Source organism: Amblyraja radiata, chromosome 13 (genome assembly GCF_010909765.2).
Source record: "Amblyraja radiata isolate CabotCenter1 chromosome 13, sAmbRad1.1.pri, whole genome shotgun sequence".
In the NCBI taxonomy this organism is placed as follows: Eukaryota; Metazoa; Chordata; class Chondrichthyes; order Rajiformes; family Rajidae; genus Amblyraja; species Amblyraja radiata.
The window spans coordinates 58449564-58469803 of record NC_045968.1 but is presented as its reverse complement, the minus strand read 5'-3'; the positions used below and the strand labels follow the sequence as shown (position 1 = coordinate 58469803).

General features: G+C 43.0%; 1 protein-coding gene across 1 annotated transcript in view; it reads right to left on the bottom strand.

Moving 5' to 3' along the window:
- Positions 1 to 7298: 7298 nt before the first annotated feature.
- LOC116980073 overlaps positions 7299 to 20240 on the bottom strand; it is a 34734-nt gene continuing 21792 nt past the window's right edge. The window contains exons 6-8 of the mRNA XM_033032166.1: positions 12703 to 12835; positions 11766 to 11919; positions 7299 to 10378 (exon numbers count right to left, since the gene is read on the bottom strand). Of these exons, the coding sequence (XP_032888057.1) occupies positions 7966 to 10378; positions 11766 to 11919; positions 12703 to 12835 (2700 nt within the window). The 3' untranslated portion in view covers positions 7299 to 7965. The remainder of the gene's footprint in view (positions 10379 to 11765; positions 11920 to 12702; positions 12836 to 20240) is intronic.

Here is a 20240-nt window from a genome sequence, read left to right as displayed (position 1 = left end):
GGACCCGCGGGCTCCCGGTGCCGCCCGCCAAACCCGCAGTTGCAGCCTCCGAATCTCCGGGGGTCGGGCCGCAGCAGCGTCCACCACAGCTCCACCCGCTCTGGACTCGGCCAGCTCCGCGACGGTGAGGTGAGTAGTCGGCACCACAGCCCCCGGTCTTCCTGTTGGAGGCCGCTCCTCGTTGCAGCCCCAACGACAACGGAGACCCGACAAAGAAAAGGTCGGGTCTCCCGTGCAGGGTAAACATTGGGAGGTCATGTTGCAGTTGTTTAAGACATTGGTGAGGCTGCATTTAGAGTATTGTGTTCAGTTCTGGGCACCATGTTATAGGAAAGATATCAAGCTGGAAAGGGTTCAGAGAAGATTTACAAAGTTGTTGCCAGGAATAGAGGGAGAGGTTGAGGAGGCTGGGTCTCTATTCCTTGGAGTGCAGGAGGATGAGGGATGGTCTTATAAAAGAGTATAAAATCATGAGAGGAATAGAACAGGTAGATGCACAGAGACTCTTGCCCAGAGTTGATGAATCGAGGATCAGAGGACACAGCTTTAAGGTGAAGAGAAAAAGATTTAATAGGAATCTGAGGGGTAACGTTTTTGCACAAAGGGTGGTGGGTGGTAGCTGCCAGAGGAGGTAGTTGAAGCAGGGACTATCCCAACATTTAAGAAACAGTTAGACAGGTACATGGATGGGACACTTTTGGAGGGATTTGGACCAAACGTTGGCAAGTGGGACCAATGTAGCTGGGACATGTTGGCAGCTGTGGGCAGATTGAGCCGAAGGGCCTGTTTCCACGCTGTATCACTCTAGGACTCAGCTGTAACCATATAACAATTACAGCACGGAAACAGGCCATCTCGGCCCTTCTAGTCCATGCCGAACACTTACTCTCACCTAGTCCCATCTACCTGCACTCAGACCATAACCCTCCATTCCTTTCCCGTCCATATACCTATCCAATTTATTTCTAAATGATAAAAACAAACCTGCCTTCACCACTTCTACTGGAAGCTCATTCCACACAGCTACCACTCTTTGAGTAAAGAAGTTCCCCCTCATGTTGCCCCTAAACTTTTGTCCCTTAATTCTCAAATCATGTCCGCTTGTTTGAATCTTCCCTACTCTCAATGGAAAATGCTTATCCACGTCAACTCTGTCTATCCCTCTCATAATTTTAAAGACCTCTATCAAGTCTCCCCTTAACCTTCTGCGCTCCAAAGAATAAAGACCTAACTTGTTCAACCTTTCTCTATAACTTAGGTGCTGAAACCCAGGCAACCTTCTAGTAAATCTCCTCTATACTCTCTCTATTTTGTTGACATCTTTCCTATAATTTGGCGACCAAAATTGTACACCATACTTCAGAATTGGCCTCACCAATGCCTTGTACAATTTTAACATTACATCCCAACTTCTATACTCAATGCTCTGATTTATAAAGGCCAGCACACCAAAAGCTTTCTTTACCATCCTATCTACATGAGATTCCACCTTCAGGGAACTATGAACAGTTATTCCTAGATCCCTCTGTTCAACTGCATTCCTCAATTCGCTACCATTTACCATGTACGTCCTATTTTGATTTGTCCTGCCAAGATGTAGCACCTCACACTTATCAGCATTAAACTCCATCTGCCATCTTTCAGCCCACTCTTCCAAATGGCCTAAATCTCTCTGTAGACTTTGAAAATCTACTTCATTATCCACAACACCACCTATCTTAGTATCATCTGCATACTTACTAATCCAATTTACCAAACCATCATCCAGATCATTGATGTATATGACAAACAACAGTGGACCCAACACAGATCCCTGAGGCACCCCACTAGTCACCGGCCTCCAACCTAACAAACAGTTATCCACCATTACCCTCTGGTATCTCCCATTCAGCCACTGTTGAATCCATCTTGCTACTCCACTATTAATACCCAACAATTGAACCTTCTTAACCAACCTTCCATGTGGAACCTTGTCAAAGGCCTTACTGAAGTCTATATAGACAACATCCACTGCTTTACCCTCATCAATTTCCCTAGTAACCTCTTCAAAAAATTCAAGAAGATTAGTCAAACATGACATTCCAGGCACAAATCCATGTTGACTGTTCCTAATCAGACCGTTTACCCAGATGATTATATATATTATCTCTAAGTATCCTTTCCATTAATTTGCCCACTACTGACGTCAAACGAACAGGTCTATAATTGCTAGGTTTACTCTTAGACCCCTTTTTAAACAATGTAGGTGACGGAAACCAAGACCCTCCCTTCTAAAATCACTCCAATAGTATTGTGACAGAATACTGAACGCAGGAGTGGAGTGAGAGGCCATATAGAACAGCACAACACAGGACAGGCCGCCCGGCTCACAATGTCTGTGCCGAACATGATACCATGTTAAACTAATCTACTCTGCCTGCACGTGATCCATGTCCCTCCATTCCCTGCATATTCATGTGCCGATCTAAAAGGCTCTTAAATAGCAATATCGTATCTGCCCCCACTATCACCGCTGGCAACGCTTTCCAGACACTCACCACTGTGCTCTGCACATCTGGTGTAAATGTTGCCTCTCACCTTAAAGCAGTGCCCTTGACATTTCAACACTGGGGGAAAAGGTTTTGACTGCCTACCCTAAAATTCACCTGCATCAACTCCATACTGTCTTTGTATAGTGCAGGGCACAAGTTCCAGGAAACAAATGATGCGAACACTACTAGCAATTTCTATCCAAATTGACGGTGGATGTTTAAAGTAAAATTAAGTGTTTAATCACTCACGGCTATACATTCATCAGAAATGCTATAGCAAACTAAACCAGGCGAGTATTATACACAGCATTTGAAGGAACCTTTTATTTTCCTTATTTGTCAATCTGTCAAATACTTAAATAAGTGTTTTTTTTATAATCCAGTGACAGGCAGGTTACTGAGCATTTTTTAATTTGCTCGTTGGGTCATAGACCTTGGCATTGCTTTGGAATTCAGTAATCGTTCACTTAGAGCTTTGTGACTATCTAATCACGACATAATATGCTGTTGAGTCAATGCTATTTAAATAGCATGGGGCCATGCAGAGTTTTGTAGGGTCATTTTTGTTAATGCATGTCTTGTGAGGATGCTAGTCCCATGTTTCATTTTATGGAAGGCAGTAACAGCGTTACGCATTCTCATAACAAGTCAAATAGTCATAGAATTCTGCTCCCTAATGCCCCTGTCCCACTTAGGAAACCAGAACGGAAACCTCCGGAGACTTTGCGCCCCACACAAGGTTTCCGTGCGGTTCCTGGAGGTTTTTGTCAGTCTCCCTGCCTGCTTCCACTACCTGCAACCACCTGCAACCTCCGGGAACCGCACGGAAACCTTGGGTGGGGCGCAAAGTCTCCAGAGGTTTCCGTTCAGGTTTCCTAAGTGGGACAGGGGCATTAGTATCATTGATTGCACCATGCTTTCCATCAAATTGAGACTACCAGAAAAACAGAATCCTCCAGCAAGCATCAAAACGAGATTATATTTCAGTTGTTTGGCTAAACTGTTCTTGTGTAAAGATGTAAGAACCAATTGACCAACTTTTTTTGCCATCAATACTCATGACATTCTCTTCGATTAGGTATTTTCATTTTGTAAAGTGCAATTTAACAACGAGGCGATGCTTCGATTTGTGGCTGAATTTGCAACTTGTGAACTGTTCAGGTTGTGAACACATCTGAGGAATCCTGGCGCATCAATTTTACTGATTACACCAAAGAATTCATGATCAACATTAATGATCAAATGACTCATAACATCACTGAGACAGACATCTGCATTGGTGACAGTAGATGGGAACCAAAGAAGGGATAAATGTTCATATAATGTCAGCTAACATGATGAGGGTGGGAGTGGGGGCTGGGCAAATAGTTTAAAAAAATAATTATGTCGCCAGTCATGTAATGACAATAGAATTGAGAAAGGGACATGGCCTTGAAGATAATAAGTGTAGTTGAGAATGATGCAAGGTCAGAGATAATGTGGAGGTGCTCTGAGGGAGGGGTTTAGCTCAGGTAGTGAGGGGGGGGGGGGATGTAGCAGATACACACAAAATGCTGGAGTAACTGGTCAGGCAGCATCTCTGGACAAAGGGAATAGGTGGCGTTTCAGGTCGAAACCCTTCAGACAGTCAGGGGGGAGGTTCAGAACAAATCAGAGCCGGCCTGATGACCAAGGAAAGGTGGAGCCCACAATGGTCCAGTGGTAACTGTGGAAGAGGTGACAACAAAGGGATTATATGGATGTGAAACCCTGGAACTGGCAGGAAGTGGGAGTAGGTAGGTTTGTAATAGACATCAGCCGATAGTCCATATCTCCTGTGATAGACGGTGAGATCAAGAAAGGGGAGGGCAAGTTGCTTCCCACCCTGACTCCAGCAAAGACTCTATCCCCTACTCCCAATTCCTCCCTCTCCGCCACATCTGCGTCAAAGATGAGGTGTTCCATACGGGGACATCTGAGGTCCTCATTCTTTAGGGATGAGGCCCTCACTAGGGTCTCCTCGATATCCCAGAGCTCCGCTCTTGCTCCCCCCTCCCCCAGTCGCAACAGAGACAAAGTCACATCTTCCCATCTCCATCCCTTTCCGCAGAGATTGTTCCCTCCACAACTCGCCCCATCCCACCCAAACCACCCACTTCCCAGCTACTTTCCCCAGCAACCACAGGAGATGCAACACCTGTCCCTATACCTCCTTCATCGACTCCATCCAGGGACCCTGGCAGTCCTTTTCAGGTGAGGTAGAGGTTCACGTGCACCTCTTCCAACCTCATCCATTGTATCCGGTGTTCTCGTGGCACTTTGGTATGTGAGACCAAGCGCAGGCTGAGTGAACACCTCCACTCAGTCTGCCTTGGCCTGTGATCTCCTGGATGCTAAACATTTTAACTCCCATTCCCACACTGACCTTTCTGTCCTGGGTGAAGCCTCACGCAAATTGCAGTAACAGCACCTCATATTTCACTTTGGCAGTTTACAACCCAGCGATATGAATTTTAATTTATCTAATTACAAGTAACCCCTGCATTCCTTCTCCGCCCATCCCCACCACCCTAGACGTACTGCCAGTTCCACTGTTTGCATCCATACATCCCTTTCTTTTCACCTCTTCCACAAATTACCATGAACCATTGTGGGCTCCACCTTTCCTTGGTCAGCGGTGCCGGCTCTGATTTGTACGGATCCTTTTCATACCTCTAATTTTCCTGCTTCCTGGTTCTCAGTCTGAAGAAGGGTTTCAACCTGAAATGTCACCTGTTCCATCTCTCCAGAGATGCTGCCTGACCCACTGAGTTAATCCAGCATTTGGTGTCTGCCTTTGGTGTAAACCAGCATCTGCAGTTCCTACATGGAATGTAGCAGAAGTAGCTTAACAAGTTTTTTTTCAGTTGTAACGGTGAAGTTTTAGGCTGTTAAAACAGAGCAATTTAAGGTAGTTCATACCAAGGCAGAAATACCAAGATAGACAAAAATGCTGGAGAAACTCAGCGGGTGAGGCAGCATCTATGGAGCGAAGGAAATAGGCAACGTTTCGGGGTAAAACCTTTCTTCAGACTGAAGAAGGGTTTCGACCCGAAACGTTGGCTATTTCCTTCGCTCCATAGATGCTGCCTCACCCGCTGAGTTTCTCCAACATTTTTGTCTACCTTCGATTTTCCAGCATCTGCAGTTCCTTCTTAAACAGAAATACCAGGATTCTTTGATTTGTCCTTTTGCATACCTTTCATTCATTATTCCATCTTCCTTTTCACATCTCTCATTTCCTTCTCCCTTGACTCTCAGTCTGAAGAAGGGTCTCGACCCAAAACGTCACCCATTCCTCTCCAGAGATGGTACCTGGCCTGCTGAGTAACTCCAGTTTTTTGGGGTCTGTCTTTGGTGTAAACCAGCCTCTGCAGTTCCTCCCTACACAATCCCAGGATGAGGATCTGCTTGCTTCATTTTCCAGGGTTAATGCTGCAGGGGAACTAAGTCAGATATATGATGGTTAAAATAGTTGTGTACCAGCTATATTCAACTGAGCTCTGCCGTACGATGCAGGTTACACTGTTATACTTTGAATCTTCTCTTTACATGTGGTTAGCTCCAATGTCAGCACGAGCTTTGGTGCTGCTTTTTTTTTTCAAATGTAAGATGATTTTAACTAAGTTATGATATAATATGGAATAGGGACATTGACCATTTTATGAAGAACCAGAATCTGTCAGTAGTTGGGGGAGAGAATATTTTAAATTATGGAATAAAATGTGTGAATGAAACAAAATGCAAATAAATGAAAAAAGACACAAAGTGCTTGAATAACTCAGCGGATCAGGCAGCATCCAGGGAACGCTGGCGATGGCAGCCTCGCCAGTAATCTGTCTGTCTTTTCATCTTTTTTTTGTTATTTTTAGTGGGTTTTAAAAGTTTGTTATAATGTTCTCTGGTTTATTTTATGTGGTGGGAGGGGATCGGGGGAAACTTTTTTTCAATCTCTTACCTGCCGAAGATGCGATTGTTTTCCGGATCATATCTCCGGTCGCTGTGCGGCCTAACATCGTGGATCTGGTGGCCTAGCTCGGGACTGACTTTGAGTCCTACCGTGGGGCGTGGACTTACCATCGGAGCCGATCCCTTGCCTGGGATCGACGCTCTAACCTGCATCGGACTGCAGATTTCACCATCAGGAGCTCGCAGTCTCGGGTAGAGACCATAGATGTCGGGAGCTCCAACCATGCAGAAGGTTGGACCAGCCCCGACGGGGAGGGCCCGAACGCCACCGGCTACGGGAGTCAAGAACGTCCCGTCAACGGAAGGCTCGAAGTCCCCGACCACGGGAGGACAAAGAGGGGAAGAGTGAACTTTTTGTTGGCCTTCCATCACAGTGAGGAATGTGGCGGAGTCACTGTGGTGGATGTTTATGTTAAAATGTATTTTGTGTGTTCTGGTGCTTGCTTCGCTGTATGGCAAATGAAATTCCTCGTATGTTGCAAAACATACTTGGCTAATAAAGTATGATTATGATCTCTGGAGAACATGGATAAGTGACTGTCCTGGCCTGAAAGGGCAGCAGAGGTGCTGCCTGACCCACTGAGCTACTCCAGCACTTTGTATATTTTTATTGTAAACCAGCACCTGCAGTTCCATGTGTCTGCAATAAATGACATGATTTGTACATGTTCGGTAAAAAAAAAAATGCTTTTCCTAATTTGTGCCCCACTTGTGTAATGATTATTTACCTTATAAGAGCAATAGTAAGAAGGTATGGTATTATTTTTAAACCTATTTTCACTTTTATTTTTTCATGTGGTGCTCATTCATTTGCAACGTGGAATAAATACGTTAATGAAGCTGTTATGTTACCTCTGTTACTCCTCTTCCAATCTAAGCTGTAGATGCTGACAGCACAATTAGAAACTGGAATGACTGACCTTGATGTTCACCGCTTTATCAGTCGTACGTCTAAGAAGAGGAACGCGAGGATTACACTAAATATTTAAATTAAACTTCGAAGTAAACGATTATGAGTAATGGCATTGACAAGATTGTCTGAACGATACTTCAGCATGAAAACTAACTTGGCAAATCTGATGGTAAAGGGAGTGCAGAGTGATAGATTCGACATTGCTTTCATCGTAACGTGATCCACATTGGATTGACTCATCTATTTGGCTTTGCATCACATCGGTCTTTGGCAAGTCTATTTGTGAACATATTCATTTGTAAATATGACTGGTTTAAATACATAACCGGAATGAATATATAATCGAGGATCAGCTTTGACACATTAAAAAATCTGTTTAAAAGTTTTTTACACATGTGGAATTTCAGCAAATTATAAATCTTGAATCCCTAATATCCATTTGTCTGATATGATACAAAACACTAAAATATGATGTTATGATCACACATTCCAGAGATAACAATGGTTTTGTATTCAGTCCATTGTCAGGGAAAATCAGATCTTTGAGGTGGAGAGTTGTATGACATCAGTAGCTCTCAGTAGTAATCTCTGGTTAGATTTTGAAATCACTGAAGGGTCAGCGTAACTATATGCCTTGTACTTCCATGACTTTGCAGGACTTGTACATCCGTTCCATTCTGCAGCAGCACGTTTGATATTGGGATCAACAGCATGAAAAGATTCTTGCAAATCCCCACAGCGGTTGGTTAGATTCACTAATTCCTTCGGCTGGCTGCAGAGGTCTGCATGTTGATGATCACTTTCTGCTTTGGCTGTGACAACAAATAGCTGCCGTTTTTGTGGATTCTCGATCAGCTTTTGCTTTTTGTACAAGTCAGAGAGTGACTCGGGATTCGCAGTTTGTAAGATTGTTGCCGGTGCGATTTCTGATAGTGTTTCTGAAGGTTGATGCTCCTGGCCAACTCTGAGCGGCACAACTGTGTGGCCCGAGTCACTGGACTGACAGGGAATATTTCTGCACTGATTATCCTTTTTCTTTTCTGTTGACTGTGTCTCTGGCAGTGTTTGGATTTTGTTTGAGGATCCTGACTCTGAGTTTGGTTCAATTCTCTTCAGCTTTTGCTCTTCATGTGGGTCAGTGAATAGCTGCAGACTTCTGATTTGTGGTTTGCCAGTTTCCTCCGAGTTCACCTTTTGAACTTGCAGACATTGTCCTTGCAGTACATGTGTGCGGTGTATGGCTCCAGTGCATTTCTTTTGTGTATCATCATCATCTATTCCTAGTAATTCATTGTGAGGAAAGGGAATTCTAGGAGCAGGCTCTGAATTCTGTGTGGTTTCATCCACTGATTGATTTTCACTCAAGTTGACAAATGGGTTGAAGTGTTTCATTTGTGAGATTGTATTTTTCACCAGTTTTGTATCTGTTTGTGGAGAATGTTCCTTTGTCATGACATCGTGATATTTAACTCCATTAACCAACTCATTGAGCATGTATTTACACCATTGGTCATCTTGTTTGATTTCATGCTGTTTATCATTCGGCAATGTTAGAGGTCCATTAGTGAATGTGGATTTTGGTTTTTGCAAAGTATCTTTTAGTGTTTGTGTCTTAGATGTGTCAGAAACTAATTGTGGGCTAGATGTTAATGATTTTGTTGTTTCCTCTTTACTTTCTGTCACTCTTTGTTGTGGATTTTCCTCTGTGTTGCTTTTAATAGATAAAATATCTTCAGTGACTTGCAATAAACAGTGCTGGCCATCATTAGTTACGATATTAGGAAAGTCAATAACTATAGGTTTATTGCTTCCTCTTCTTGGAGGTGTCCTTGTTCTTTCATTATATCCATTTTCTTGGATATTGGTTACAATAATAGATGGATTTTTTTCTGAAACACTCAATGAAGAGTTTGTCATTATTTCTTGTGAAGGAAGCTTTTGATTTCTACTTGGAACAAAATGTACATTTTGTCCACTGTGTTCATCCACACCACTAGTGATTGATTCTGTCAGCTTACATTTAGTCTGGTGATCAACTTGGATACCCGTATTTGGATATAATACTTCAGCAACTGTTTGCCCAGATGGTTCAGGTGAAGTCATGTGTTTGTGGTCGTTTGGAGAATCCAGTTGCACATGCTTATCTCTTTCTCCGACAGGCTCTGAATATGCGTCATTGGATTCCTTTGTATAAATTGGATGTTTCCCAGTAGATTGCACAGTGTTTGAATAATAAAGATCTGTGGTGCCGTTTTCGATAAACGATTGTTTCAGAGTAGCATCTTCATTTTTAATGGGTTCACATTTTCGTTGAATTACTAAATCAATAGTTTTGTGCATTTTGGTCAAGTTGATGCATTCATTATCTCCTGTTGAAAGTTCAGGACTGTTAGTGTGAGGCTGTGGAGCAGTGTGACATCCAGCTGTAACATCATTTTTACTCATTGGTTTTCCGAGACTACCATCTACCTTTGGAATTTTTGCACTTTCACATTTTTGTTCAGTCAGCAAGTCCATAAGGTTTTGCATTTTGGTGAAACATGCATCTCCTTTACCCACTGTGGTGAAATTGACTGCACCATTCTGACAATCTGCAGTGGTGGTAGATAGTTTTGAAATTCTATTTGTCTTGGACTCGGGAAGTGCTAGTTTCTCCAGTTTATCTTGAAAACCGATCTTTGTAAACCTTGACTGGAGGAGCTGAAATTTGGTTGGCCGAGGCTTTACACCAGTTTTTGCTTTAGTGTTGGGTGGTGTTGTAACAAATATGTTTGTTAACCTGACAGACTTTTCAGTGCTTGTTTCCTTCACCTTTTCCAGATGAGCTATGTAATTGATCAAATTATTAATCTCATCTGCCGTACGTTTGTTCACAAACATCCTGGCAATTTGATGTACATCTGTAGACTCATTTCTTGGATTGTGATCTGCACTGAGACACAAGGATCTGCAACAAAATAATAACTGACTGACTAGATCTGAAAATACCAATAAGGATCAAATACAGTACAATTGTTTATTGTCATTTGGACCTCAAATGAGGTTCAAACGAACTTTGGTTTCTGCAGCCATAAAACAAGAAGAAACAATTTTACAAGATACGCAACCAACTCAATTCACACAAACATCCATCGCAGTGAATCTCCTCCTCACTGTGATGGAAGGCAAAGCCTTGTCTTGATCAATACTTTAGGAAAATATGGAAAGATGAACACAAGAAGTAGAATTTAAAAAACTGGATTTTTCTGCAAATAAAAGGTTTGCTGGAAGGGGGACGACAGATGGCACAATGGGCTAAGTGTTCGGCTGGAGACCGGAAGGTGGCCGGTTCGAATCCCGCTTGGAGTGCATACTGTCGTTGTGTCCTTGGGCAAGACACTTCACCCACCTTTGCCTGTGTGTGAATGTGTGTGAGTGATTGGTAGTGGTCGGAGGGGCCGTAGGCGCAGATTGGCAGCCACGCTTCCGTCAGTCTGCCCCAGGGCAGCTGTGGCTACAGAAGTAGCTTACCACCACCAAGTGTGACTGAGGAGTGAATGAATAATGCGATGTAAAGCGCCTTGAGTATTAGAAAGGCGCTATATAAATCCCATCCATTATTATTATTATTATTATTAGTTGTGAATGGTGGGGATGAGGAGTGATTTAGATCTCAGGCAAGACTGTAGAATGGTAAATAAAGATTATTCATGAAAGCGCGTGCCATGTTAACGACATCAGCAAGAGAATCTTGAAGGTTTTGCAGGACTGTTAGATATTTCCTCATACTGGTTTACTATTGTGAATTCCCATTATAAGCATTTCATGGAGATTTATGCAAATACCTTTTAGTTTTAGAGATACAGCGTGGAAATGGGCCCTTCGGCTCACCGAGTCAGCACCAACCAGCGATCCCCGCACACTAACACTACCCTACACACACACGGACAATTTTACATTTTTATACCAAGCCAATTAACCCACAAGCCTGTACGTCTTTGGAGTGTGGAAGGAAACCGAAGATCTCGGAGAAAACCCACCCAGGTCATGGGGAGAACGTACAAACTCCGTACAGACAAGCAGTCATACTAATTTCCTTCTGATTGTTAATACTATTTTAGAATAAATATTGACCATCCCTAGGAGCATGTAAATATGTGCACAGAGTCCTGGTTGGAACGTACTTAACTGTACGTGAACAGATGAAAGTAATTATCCATCAAGACATACCAGGATTGTTACATTAAAAGTGCTGCAAATAACTGTGCCAGCTGTCAAATATATATGCCACAAAAAAATGTATTATTTGGTTTTTGCTTCAAACTTTGAATGAGTTCCATGCCAGTTGAACTTACCGGTCTGCAATAGCAATGTGGTATAGTTGTCTCCCCAGCAGTTCAAGGTGTCCTTTGAACTCTAGGTTCTTGTAAAGACTCGTTGGAACATTGTCAACTCCGTAGAGAATTCCATAGAGACATCCTGCAATGGCACCTGTTGCATCACTCTCTCCTATAATAGTGACACAGCATAAAGCACAAGAAATTATTAACGCAGTTGTGCGCAAAAAATTATGAATTGTATACAGTGTCTGATGTCTGAGTGAGGAATCTATCTATTCCAGCACAAGCATTTTTTGTGGTTATATTTATATTAAAATGCTGATCGTTTAGAAAGGGTTCACCAAATTTTTTAATTGATGTAAAATTTGGATATTCTTTACTTGGCGAAATTCATTATTATACGGTGAATGACCAAAGTAAATTCTCCAAGACACCCGTAACATCAATTCTAGATAGACACAAAAAGCTGGAGTAACTCAGCGGGACAGGCAGCATCTCTGGAGAGAAGGAATGGGTGACGTTTCGGGTAGAGACCCTTCTTCAGACTGAGAGCCAGGGGAAAGGGAAACTAGAGATATGGAAGCGTACTAAGAGAATGTAACATGTGAAAAGGGCAGATCAAAGTAGACGATGATCATGGAAATGTCTGAAGAGGGGTCTTGACCCAAAATGTCACTGGTTTGTAGAAGGGTCTCGACCCGAAACATCACCCATTCCTTCTCTCCAGAGATGCTGCCTGTCCCGCTGCTTTGTGTCTATCTTCGGTTTAACCCAGCATCTGCAGTTCCTTCCGACATATTCATTCTAGAGTCAGGTGTATATTATTTGTCAGACCCTCCTTATTTATACCTACTTGGGATTTATCTATCTGCTTGACTCGAGCCAAATCGTTGACGATTTCGGCAAATATTCACCCAATTATGACAAATTCAAACTTCTAATCAATTCTTACCACGGTGAAACATTGCTGAATAGCACATCTTCTTCCAGTCACTACCAGCAAACAGGAGTGCATCATAAGCAATCAATGTTGTCTCCAGGCCCTTATCCTTCCCAGTTGATTCCGAACACCAGTGTCTGAACAGCTGTCACAGTTATAAAAAAAATCCAGCTGTCATTTTCAATCAGGAGCTCATTTCAAAATTGTCACCTATTCATAGTAACCCAGCATGATGCAATATTTCCTGTATTCAATACTTCTCTTATGTTCTGTTTTTAGAAGGAGATAAAGTACATCTACTGGTATCAAATCTGTTACAGATGCAAGAGGTTTATAAATGATTACGCAGTTTAACAATGTAGGCCTAGAAATTGGATCACATGGCTTTGTATTGGAAAGTTGAAGCAAACAAGCACAAACCCAATGTGGTGGGTGGCAAAAGCTCAGAAACTCTGCACCAGAAATTTGTCACCTGCTATATCCATTTTGATATTTTTCCCCCCGCTATTTCTGTAGGCCCTTTCTAAATGCAAATGTTATTAAACCCTTTGTGAAAATGAACATTCACAGACTGTAACATGTTCACTGCTTGCACTTAAGTGTCAAACTTATGGCCATTAAGATGCTACCTTAATGGTGACTTTACATAGAAACATAGAAAAATAGGTGCAGGGGAAGACCGTTTGGCCCTTTGAGCCAGCACTGTCATTCAATATGATCATGGCTGATCATCTAAAATCTGTACCCCGTTCCAGCTTTTTCCCCCATATCTCTTGATTTCTTTAGTACAAAGAGCTAAATCTACCTCTCTTGAAAACATCCAGTGAATTGAGCTCCACTGCCTTCTGTGGCAGAGAATTCCACTAATTCACAACTCTCTGGGTGAAAATGTTTTTCCTTATCTGTCCTAAATGGTCTACCCCTTATTCTTAAACTGACCCCTGGTTCTGGACTCCCCCAACATCGGGAACATTTTTCCTTCATCTAGCCTATCCAATCCCTTAAGAATTATATATATTTCTGTAAGATCTCTCATCCTTCTAAATTTCAATGAATACAAGCCCAGTTGACCCATTCTTTCATCATATGTCAGTCCTGCTATCCTGGGAATTAACCTGGTGAACCTACTCTGCACCCCCTCAATAGTAATAATGTCCTTCCTCAAGTTAGGAGACCAAAACTGCACACAATACTCCAGGTGTGGTCTCAACAGGATCCTGTACAACTGCAGTAGGACCTCCTTGCTCCTAAACTCAAACCCTCTCGCAATGAAGGCCAACATGCCTGCTGTACCTGCGTGCTTACTTTCAGTGGCTGATGTACAAGCACACCAAAATCTCGTTGCACCTCTCCTTTTCCCAATCTGACACCATTCAGATAATCATTCTGAAGAAGGGTCTTGACACAAAACGTTACCCATTCCTTCTCTCCAGAGATGCTGCCTGTCCCGCTGAGTTACTCCAGCATTGTACCATTCAGATAATAATCTGCCTTCCTGTTCTTGCCACCAAAGTGGATAACCTCACATTTATCCGCATACTGCATCTGCCCACTCACCCAACCTATCCAAGTCACCCTGCAGCCTCATAGCATCCTTCTCGCAGCTCACACTGCCGCCTAGCTTTGTGTCATCCACAAACTTGGAGATGTCACTGACATTTAATTCCCTCGTCTAAATCCTTAATAAATATTGTAAATAACTGGGGTCCCAGCACCAAGCCTTGCATCACCCCACTAGCCACTGCCTGCCATTCTGAAAAGGACCCGTTAATTCCTACGCATTGCTTCCTGTCTGCCAACCAGTTCTCTATACATGTCAATACCCTACCCCCAATATCATGTGCTTTAATTTTCAACACTAATCTCTTGTGTGGAACATTATCAAAGGCTTTTTGAAAGTCCAGATACACCACATCCACCTTATCCATTCTACTTGTTACATCCTCAAAAAAATCCCAGAAGATTAATCAAGCATGATTTCCCCTTCATATATCCATGCTGACTTTGACCAATCCAGTCACTGCTTTCCAAATGCGCTGTTATTACTTCTTTAATAATTGACTCTAGCATCTTCCCCACTACCGATGTGAGGCTAACTGGTCTATAATTCCCCGTTTTCTCGCTCCCTCCTTTCTTAAAAAGTGGAGTTACCCTCCAGTCCACAGGAACTGATCCAAAGTCGCAAGAACATTGGAAAATGATCACCAATGCATCCACGATTTCTAGGGCCATCTCCTTGAGTACTCTGGGATGTAGACCATCAGGCCCTGGGGATTTATCTGTCTTCAGTCCCAACAGTTTACCTAACACCATTTCCTGACTAATGTGGATTCCCTTCAGTTCCTCCCACTAGATCCTCGATCCCCTAGTATTTCTGGGAGATTGGTTCTGTCTTCACTAAGGAAGACGGAACCAAAGTACCCGAAACGTTGCCTATTTCCTTTGCTCCACAGATGCTGCCTCACCCGCTGAGTTTCTCCAGCAGTTTTGTCTACTCGTTTAACTATTGTGCCATTTCCTTGTTTCTCTTAAATCTGTTTAAATCTGTTTTACTTCTACAGCAACAACACCCTTCCGATGGCCTAATCACCCTTCCTACCCCCCCCCCCCCCCCCCCTAGATGGTCCTAGAACGTTATTTCTTGTAAAGTAATCGGCCCAGATTTTCCTGCCAGTGGCTGTGTTTCCTACTGACAAGGAAGTCCAGAGCTGCATGTGTAAAATCCTACCTCTGTTCAGAAAAATAATGGGAAATATTTTCACAGTTGATGTTCAGAAACAGTCAAAAATCTTGCAGTATCAAAAGATATCAAACATTAAAAAAATAATTAAACATTTGACTGACATTTAAATTTAATGGCTAAATAAATCATAAATGACTCATACTTGGCTCCCTTTTGAAGTTAATTCTCTTCATAAAATCCATGAAGGTGCTATGTGAGAGAATCCCAGCATAAATGCTGAGGCAATGCAGGAATTTTGCACTTGTTTACTGGATTCCAAAGAAGCCGACAGGGGCAGCACGGTGGCGCAGCGGTAGAGTTGCTGCCTTACACCGTTTACAGCTCCAGAGACCCGGGTTCCATCCCGACTAGGCGTGCTGAGTTTGTACGGAGTTTCTACATTCTCCCCGTAACCACGTGGGTCTTCTGAGATCTTCGGTTTCCTCCCTCACTCCAAAAACATTTGTAGGTTAATTGGCTTGGTATAAAATGTAAGAACAATTGTCCCGAGTGTGTGTAGGATAGTGTTAATGTGCGGGGATCGCTGGTCTGTGCAGCCAAAGGACCTGTTTCCGCGCTGTACGTCTAAACTAAACTAAACTCTGAGCAGTGACATCGAGGTCCAATTTTCAGGATGTATGAGATGTTCTTGTTTGTGTGTGCAGAAGTGAAATCCTGAACTCATGAAACTTATGACAGGAGTGGGGATGAAAGGATAGTTATTCCACATATTATGACTGACATTTGAGGAAAATCCAAGCCATTAGTTGGATTTCAATCTTACAAATATTATTATCATTCTATTATATTCATTATCAGATTATTTCTGATACACAAGTATACACAATATTACTGATTTTGTCATTACAACGATGATGGAACTATTACTGTTCATATTCATACACAGTGGCACTGAAGACTGCAATTGAGTAGATAAATGCAGAAATACAGAAGTTGATGTCAGTAATAACATGTTGCACGAGAATTCTTCCAGTGGCCCAGTCTACCTCACCACATCACAGTGCTGGATACCAGACAACCACTACATTACACCAGAATGAAATGTACATCAAAAAATCCCAGCCTTGGTGATCACTATCTTTAGAGCAGCTATCTTTGAGCTCAGTGGGAAGAGCTAACATGTCACTGATGACTGCAAGATCTAGGCCAGTTGGAAATTCGTGTTTTGTTGAAGGGAGAAACGTTAGTGAAGATTGGAGGCAAAGTCACTGCGACTGAATCGTACCTCGTGCCAGTAATAAAGTCTGTTAGGACCTTGGTTTAACATCTTATCTCCTGGAGGTTGACTTCTGTAAAGTGCAGCAAAGTTTTTAATTTACTGATACATTGAAGCTTGATTTTACACTGATTTTACGGTAAAATTGCTATACCTGAGGTGAGCAATCATTTTGGGGGGTTTGTTAAGTCTACGGCATTTCTACATTTAGGATTTGGTATCAGAAATATGAGAGGAGTCCAAAACATAGTTATTTTTAATGGGACAAAGATAAATCCAAAAATGTAAAGGCTGTAGGATGGCTCAAATGTATCTTATCTGTTCTGAATGAAACTGCAGGAATATCAAATACTCATGCAAACCCTATCTAGGACTTAGTGATTTAGTGTTTTTTTTATTCCTGATAGCAGTAAAGTGTACGATGGATACATATTCTAGGGCATTGACTAGTGGGACTGACTATTCTTAACACTAACAAGTTGCTTAGCAAAGCAGCTGAGCCCAGTATTATCTCTGCCAGGTGGGACCACATCTGCTTTCTACCAGGTAACTAAAATCCTGTATCAATATGGCAGCAATACAAAAATTAACAGTAATGCTCTAATTTTGCCCTTTCAGAAGCAGCCTGGGGTTTGGCCGGTGATATTGCCACTGGCCCTTAACACGGCTTTATTTTGAAATTAAAATCTTAGAGTGTTTCCCTTTGGGGAAAAATAACCACCAGCAATGTTGGCTTAATCTTATGGAATTATTTAAATTAAATAAGGGGTAGTCAATGGCTTTATTAATCACAATATATGAGGAAAATCTATGGAGACAATGGAATTTTAGCCCACCGCATCCGCGCCGACCAGTAATCACCCCATATACTAACACCATCCTACACACACTTGTGACAATTTACAATTTCCAGAAGCCAGTAAACCTGCAAACATGTACGTCTTTGGAGTGTGGGAGGAAACCAGAGCATCTGGAGAAACCCACGCGGTCATGGGGATAACGTATAGACTCTGTACAGACAGCACCCGTAGTCAGGTTCAAACCCGGGTTTCTGGCGCTGTAAGGCAGCATCTCTGCCGTCCCTTATGTGCCCATCTGTGCACTGTGTCATTTATGTGCAGAGCAAATACATGATTAACTGTTCACCCTCATGATCATTTATCTCATTATTTTCTTCCTGCCACTTCCAAGCTCAGTAATTGCTCTAGGCTGCTCGATTTATGTAAACAAAAATATTCAGAAAACACAAGTCGGAGATAAAATCACTAAGTTAATGCTGATTTTTTTGTTTCCTTTTTCATGAAAATTAGAATTTGTCAAGAAAAGCTTGTCATTTTAACGGGTCTCCTGTCTAGTATATTTGGGTGTTTGGAAACAAAGTAGTCAGTATTATCTTTGTCCACTTTATCAATGATCAACTGTAATCATTTTTCAAACTAAAGATTTAAAATAAAGTACAATAATCCATGCTACAGTCAATAGAATCCATGCTGCATCATAATTTTTAAATTGTCCCTTGTTCAAACATTTTTAAATATCACAGAATTTGCAGCCATGAGACCCACTTTTTAGTTAAATTCCTTTTTGGGATCTTTGGGTCACTGGCAAAGCTGGCATTTATTACTCTTGGAAAAAGTAGTGCTGGGCAGCCTTCCTGAACTACAGCAGTCCCGGTGAAAGAAAGTCTTCTCAAAGTATTAATGGGGCGAGAGTTTCAACGATGACCAAAGACCTCATAAAATGTTTCCATGATTGAGGCAAGGCCAGCAGCATAATCCAGGATGACTCTCACCCCAGTCACTCCCTCTTCTCCCCTCTCTCATCAGGCAAGAAGTATGGACGTGTGAAAATACACACCTCCAGATTCAGGGACAGTTTCTTCCCAGCTGTTGTGAGGCAACTGAACCATCCTACTACAACTGGAGAACAGTCCTGAACTACCATCTACCTCATTGGAGACCCTCGGACTAGCTTTTATTGTATTTTACTGGACTTTATCTGCACTAACATTATCCCGTATCTCTGCACTATGGACAACTTGATTAACCATATAACAATTACAGCACAGAAACAGGCCATCTTGGCCCTTCTAGCCCGTGCCGAACACTTCCTCTCACCTAGTCCCATCTACCTGCACTCAGACCATAACCCTCCATTCCTTTCCCATCCATATACCTATCCTATTAATTTTTAAATGATAAAATCGAACATGCCTCCACCACTTCCACTGGAAGCTCATTCCACACAGCTACCACTCTTTGAGTAAAGAAGTTCTCCCTCATGTTACCCTTAAACTTCTGTCCCTTAATTCTCAAATTTTAATTTGCAATAATTGCAATTATATATGGTACTAGACCAAGTGCAGACCCGTTGGGTCTGTTTCCCCAACGGCGTTTGGGGGGGGGGGGGGGCGGCGGCATCACACTCACATTAACCACCCCCCAAACACACAGGTGGGGGAGGGGGGGTGAGAAGAGGGGAGGGAGGGGAGAGGAGGAGGAGGAAACGGGACAGATTTGGGAGGGAAAGGAGAGCGGGGTAAGGGGTGAGAGAGGGGGATGGGGAGAGAGATGTGGGGGAGGGGGGGATGGGGAGGGAGGGGAGGAGGGAGGGAGGGGGAGAGGGGTGGGGGGAGAGAGGGGAAAGAGTGGGGAGGGAGAGTGGAGGGGGAAGGGGGAGAGGTGGAAGAGTGGGGAGGGAGGAGGAGAGGGGTAGGGGAGTGATGGAAGAGGGACGGGGGAGTGGTGGAAGAGGGACAGAGGGGTAGGGGAAGGGGGCGGGGGGAGAGAGGGAAAGGGGTGGGGTAGAGAGGGAAGGAGGGTGGGGGAGAGAGGGATGGGTGGGAGAGGGAGAGGGGTGAACAGAGGGAAACATAGAAACATAGAAATTAAGTGTAGGAGTAGGCCATTCGGCCCTTTGAGCCTGCACCACCATTCAATATGATAATTGCTGATCATCCAACTCAGTATCTTGTACCTGCCTTCTCTCCATACCCCCCGATTCCTTTAGCCACAAGGGCCACATCTAACTCCCTCTTAAATATAGCCAATGAACTGGCCTCATCTACCTACTGTGGCAGAGAATTCCAGAGATTCACCACTCTCTGTGTGAAAAATAAAATTCTCATCTCGGTCCTAAAAGATTTACCCCTTATCCTTAAACTGTGACCCCTTGTTCTGGACTTCCCCAACATCAGGAACAATCTTCCTGCATCAAGCCTGTCCAACCCCTTAAGAATTTTGTAAGTTTCTATAAGATACCCCCTCAACCTTCTAAAATCTGGCGAGTACAAGCCGAGTCTATCCAGTCTTTCTTCATATGAAAGTCCTGACATCCCAGGAATCAGTCTGGTGAACCTTCTCTGTACTCCCTCTATGGCAACAATGTCTTTGAGCATTGGGCATTGTGACATCACACGATGGAACGTTCACCAGGTGCTGGTGCTCCTGCAAAGGCATATGTAAATGGATCCACTCCGATTGGACATCTGTGAGCATCGGGCATTGTGACATCACACAATGGAACGTTCACCAGGGGCTGGGGCTGGTTCTATGGGTGAGAAGCCAATTTATTTTTGAAATATTGGCAGTG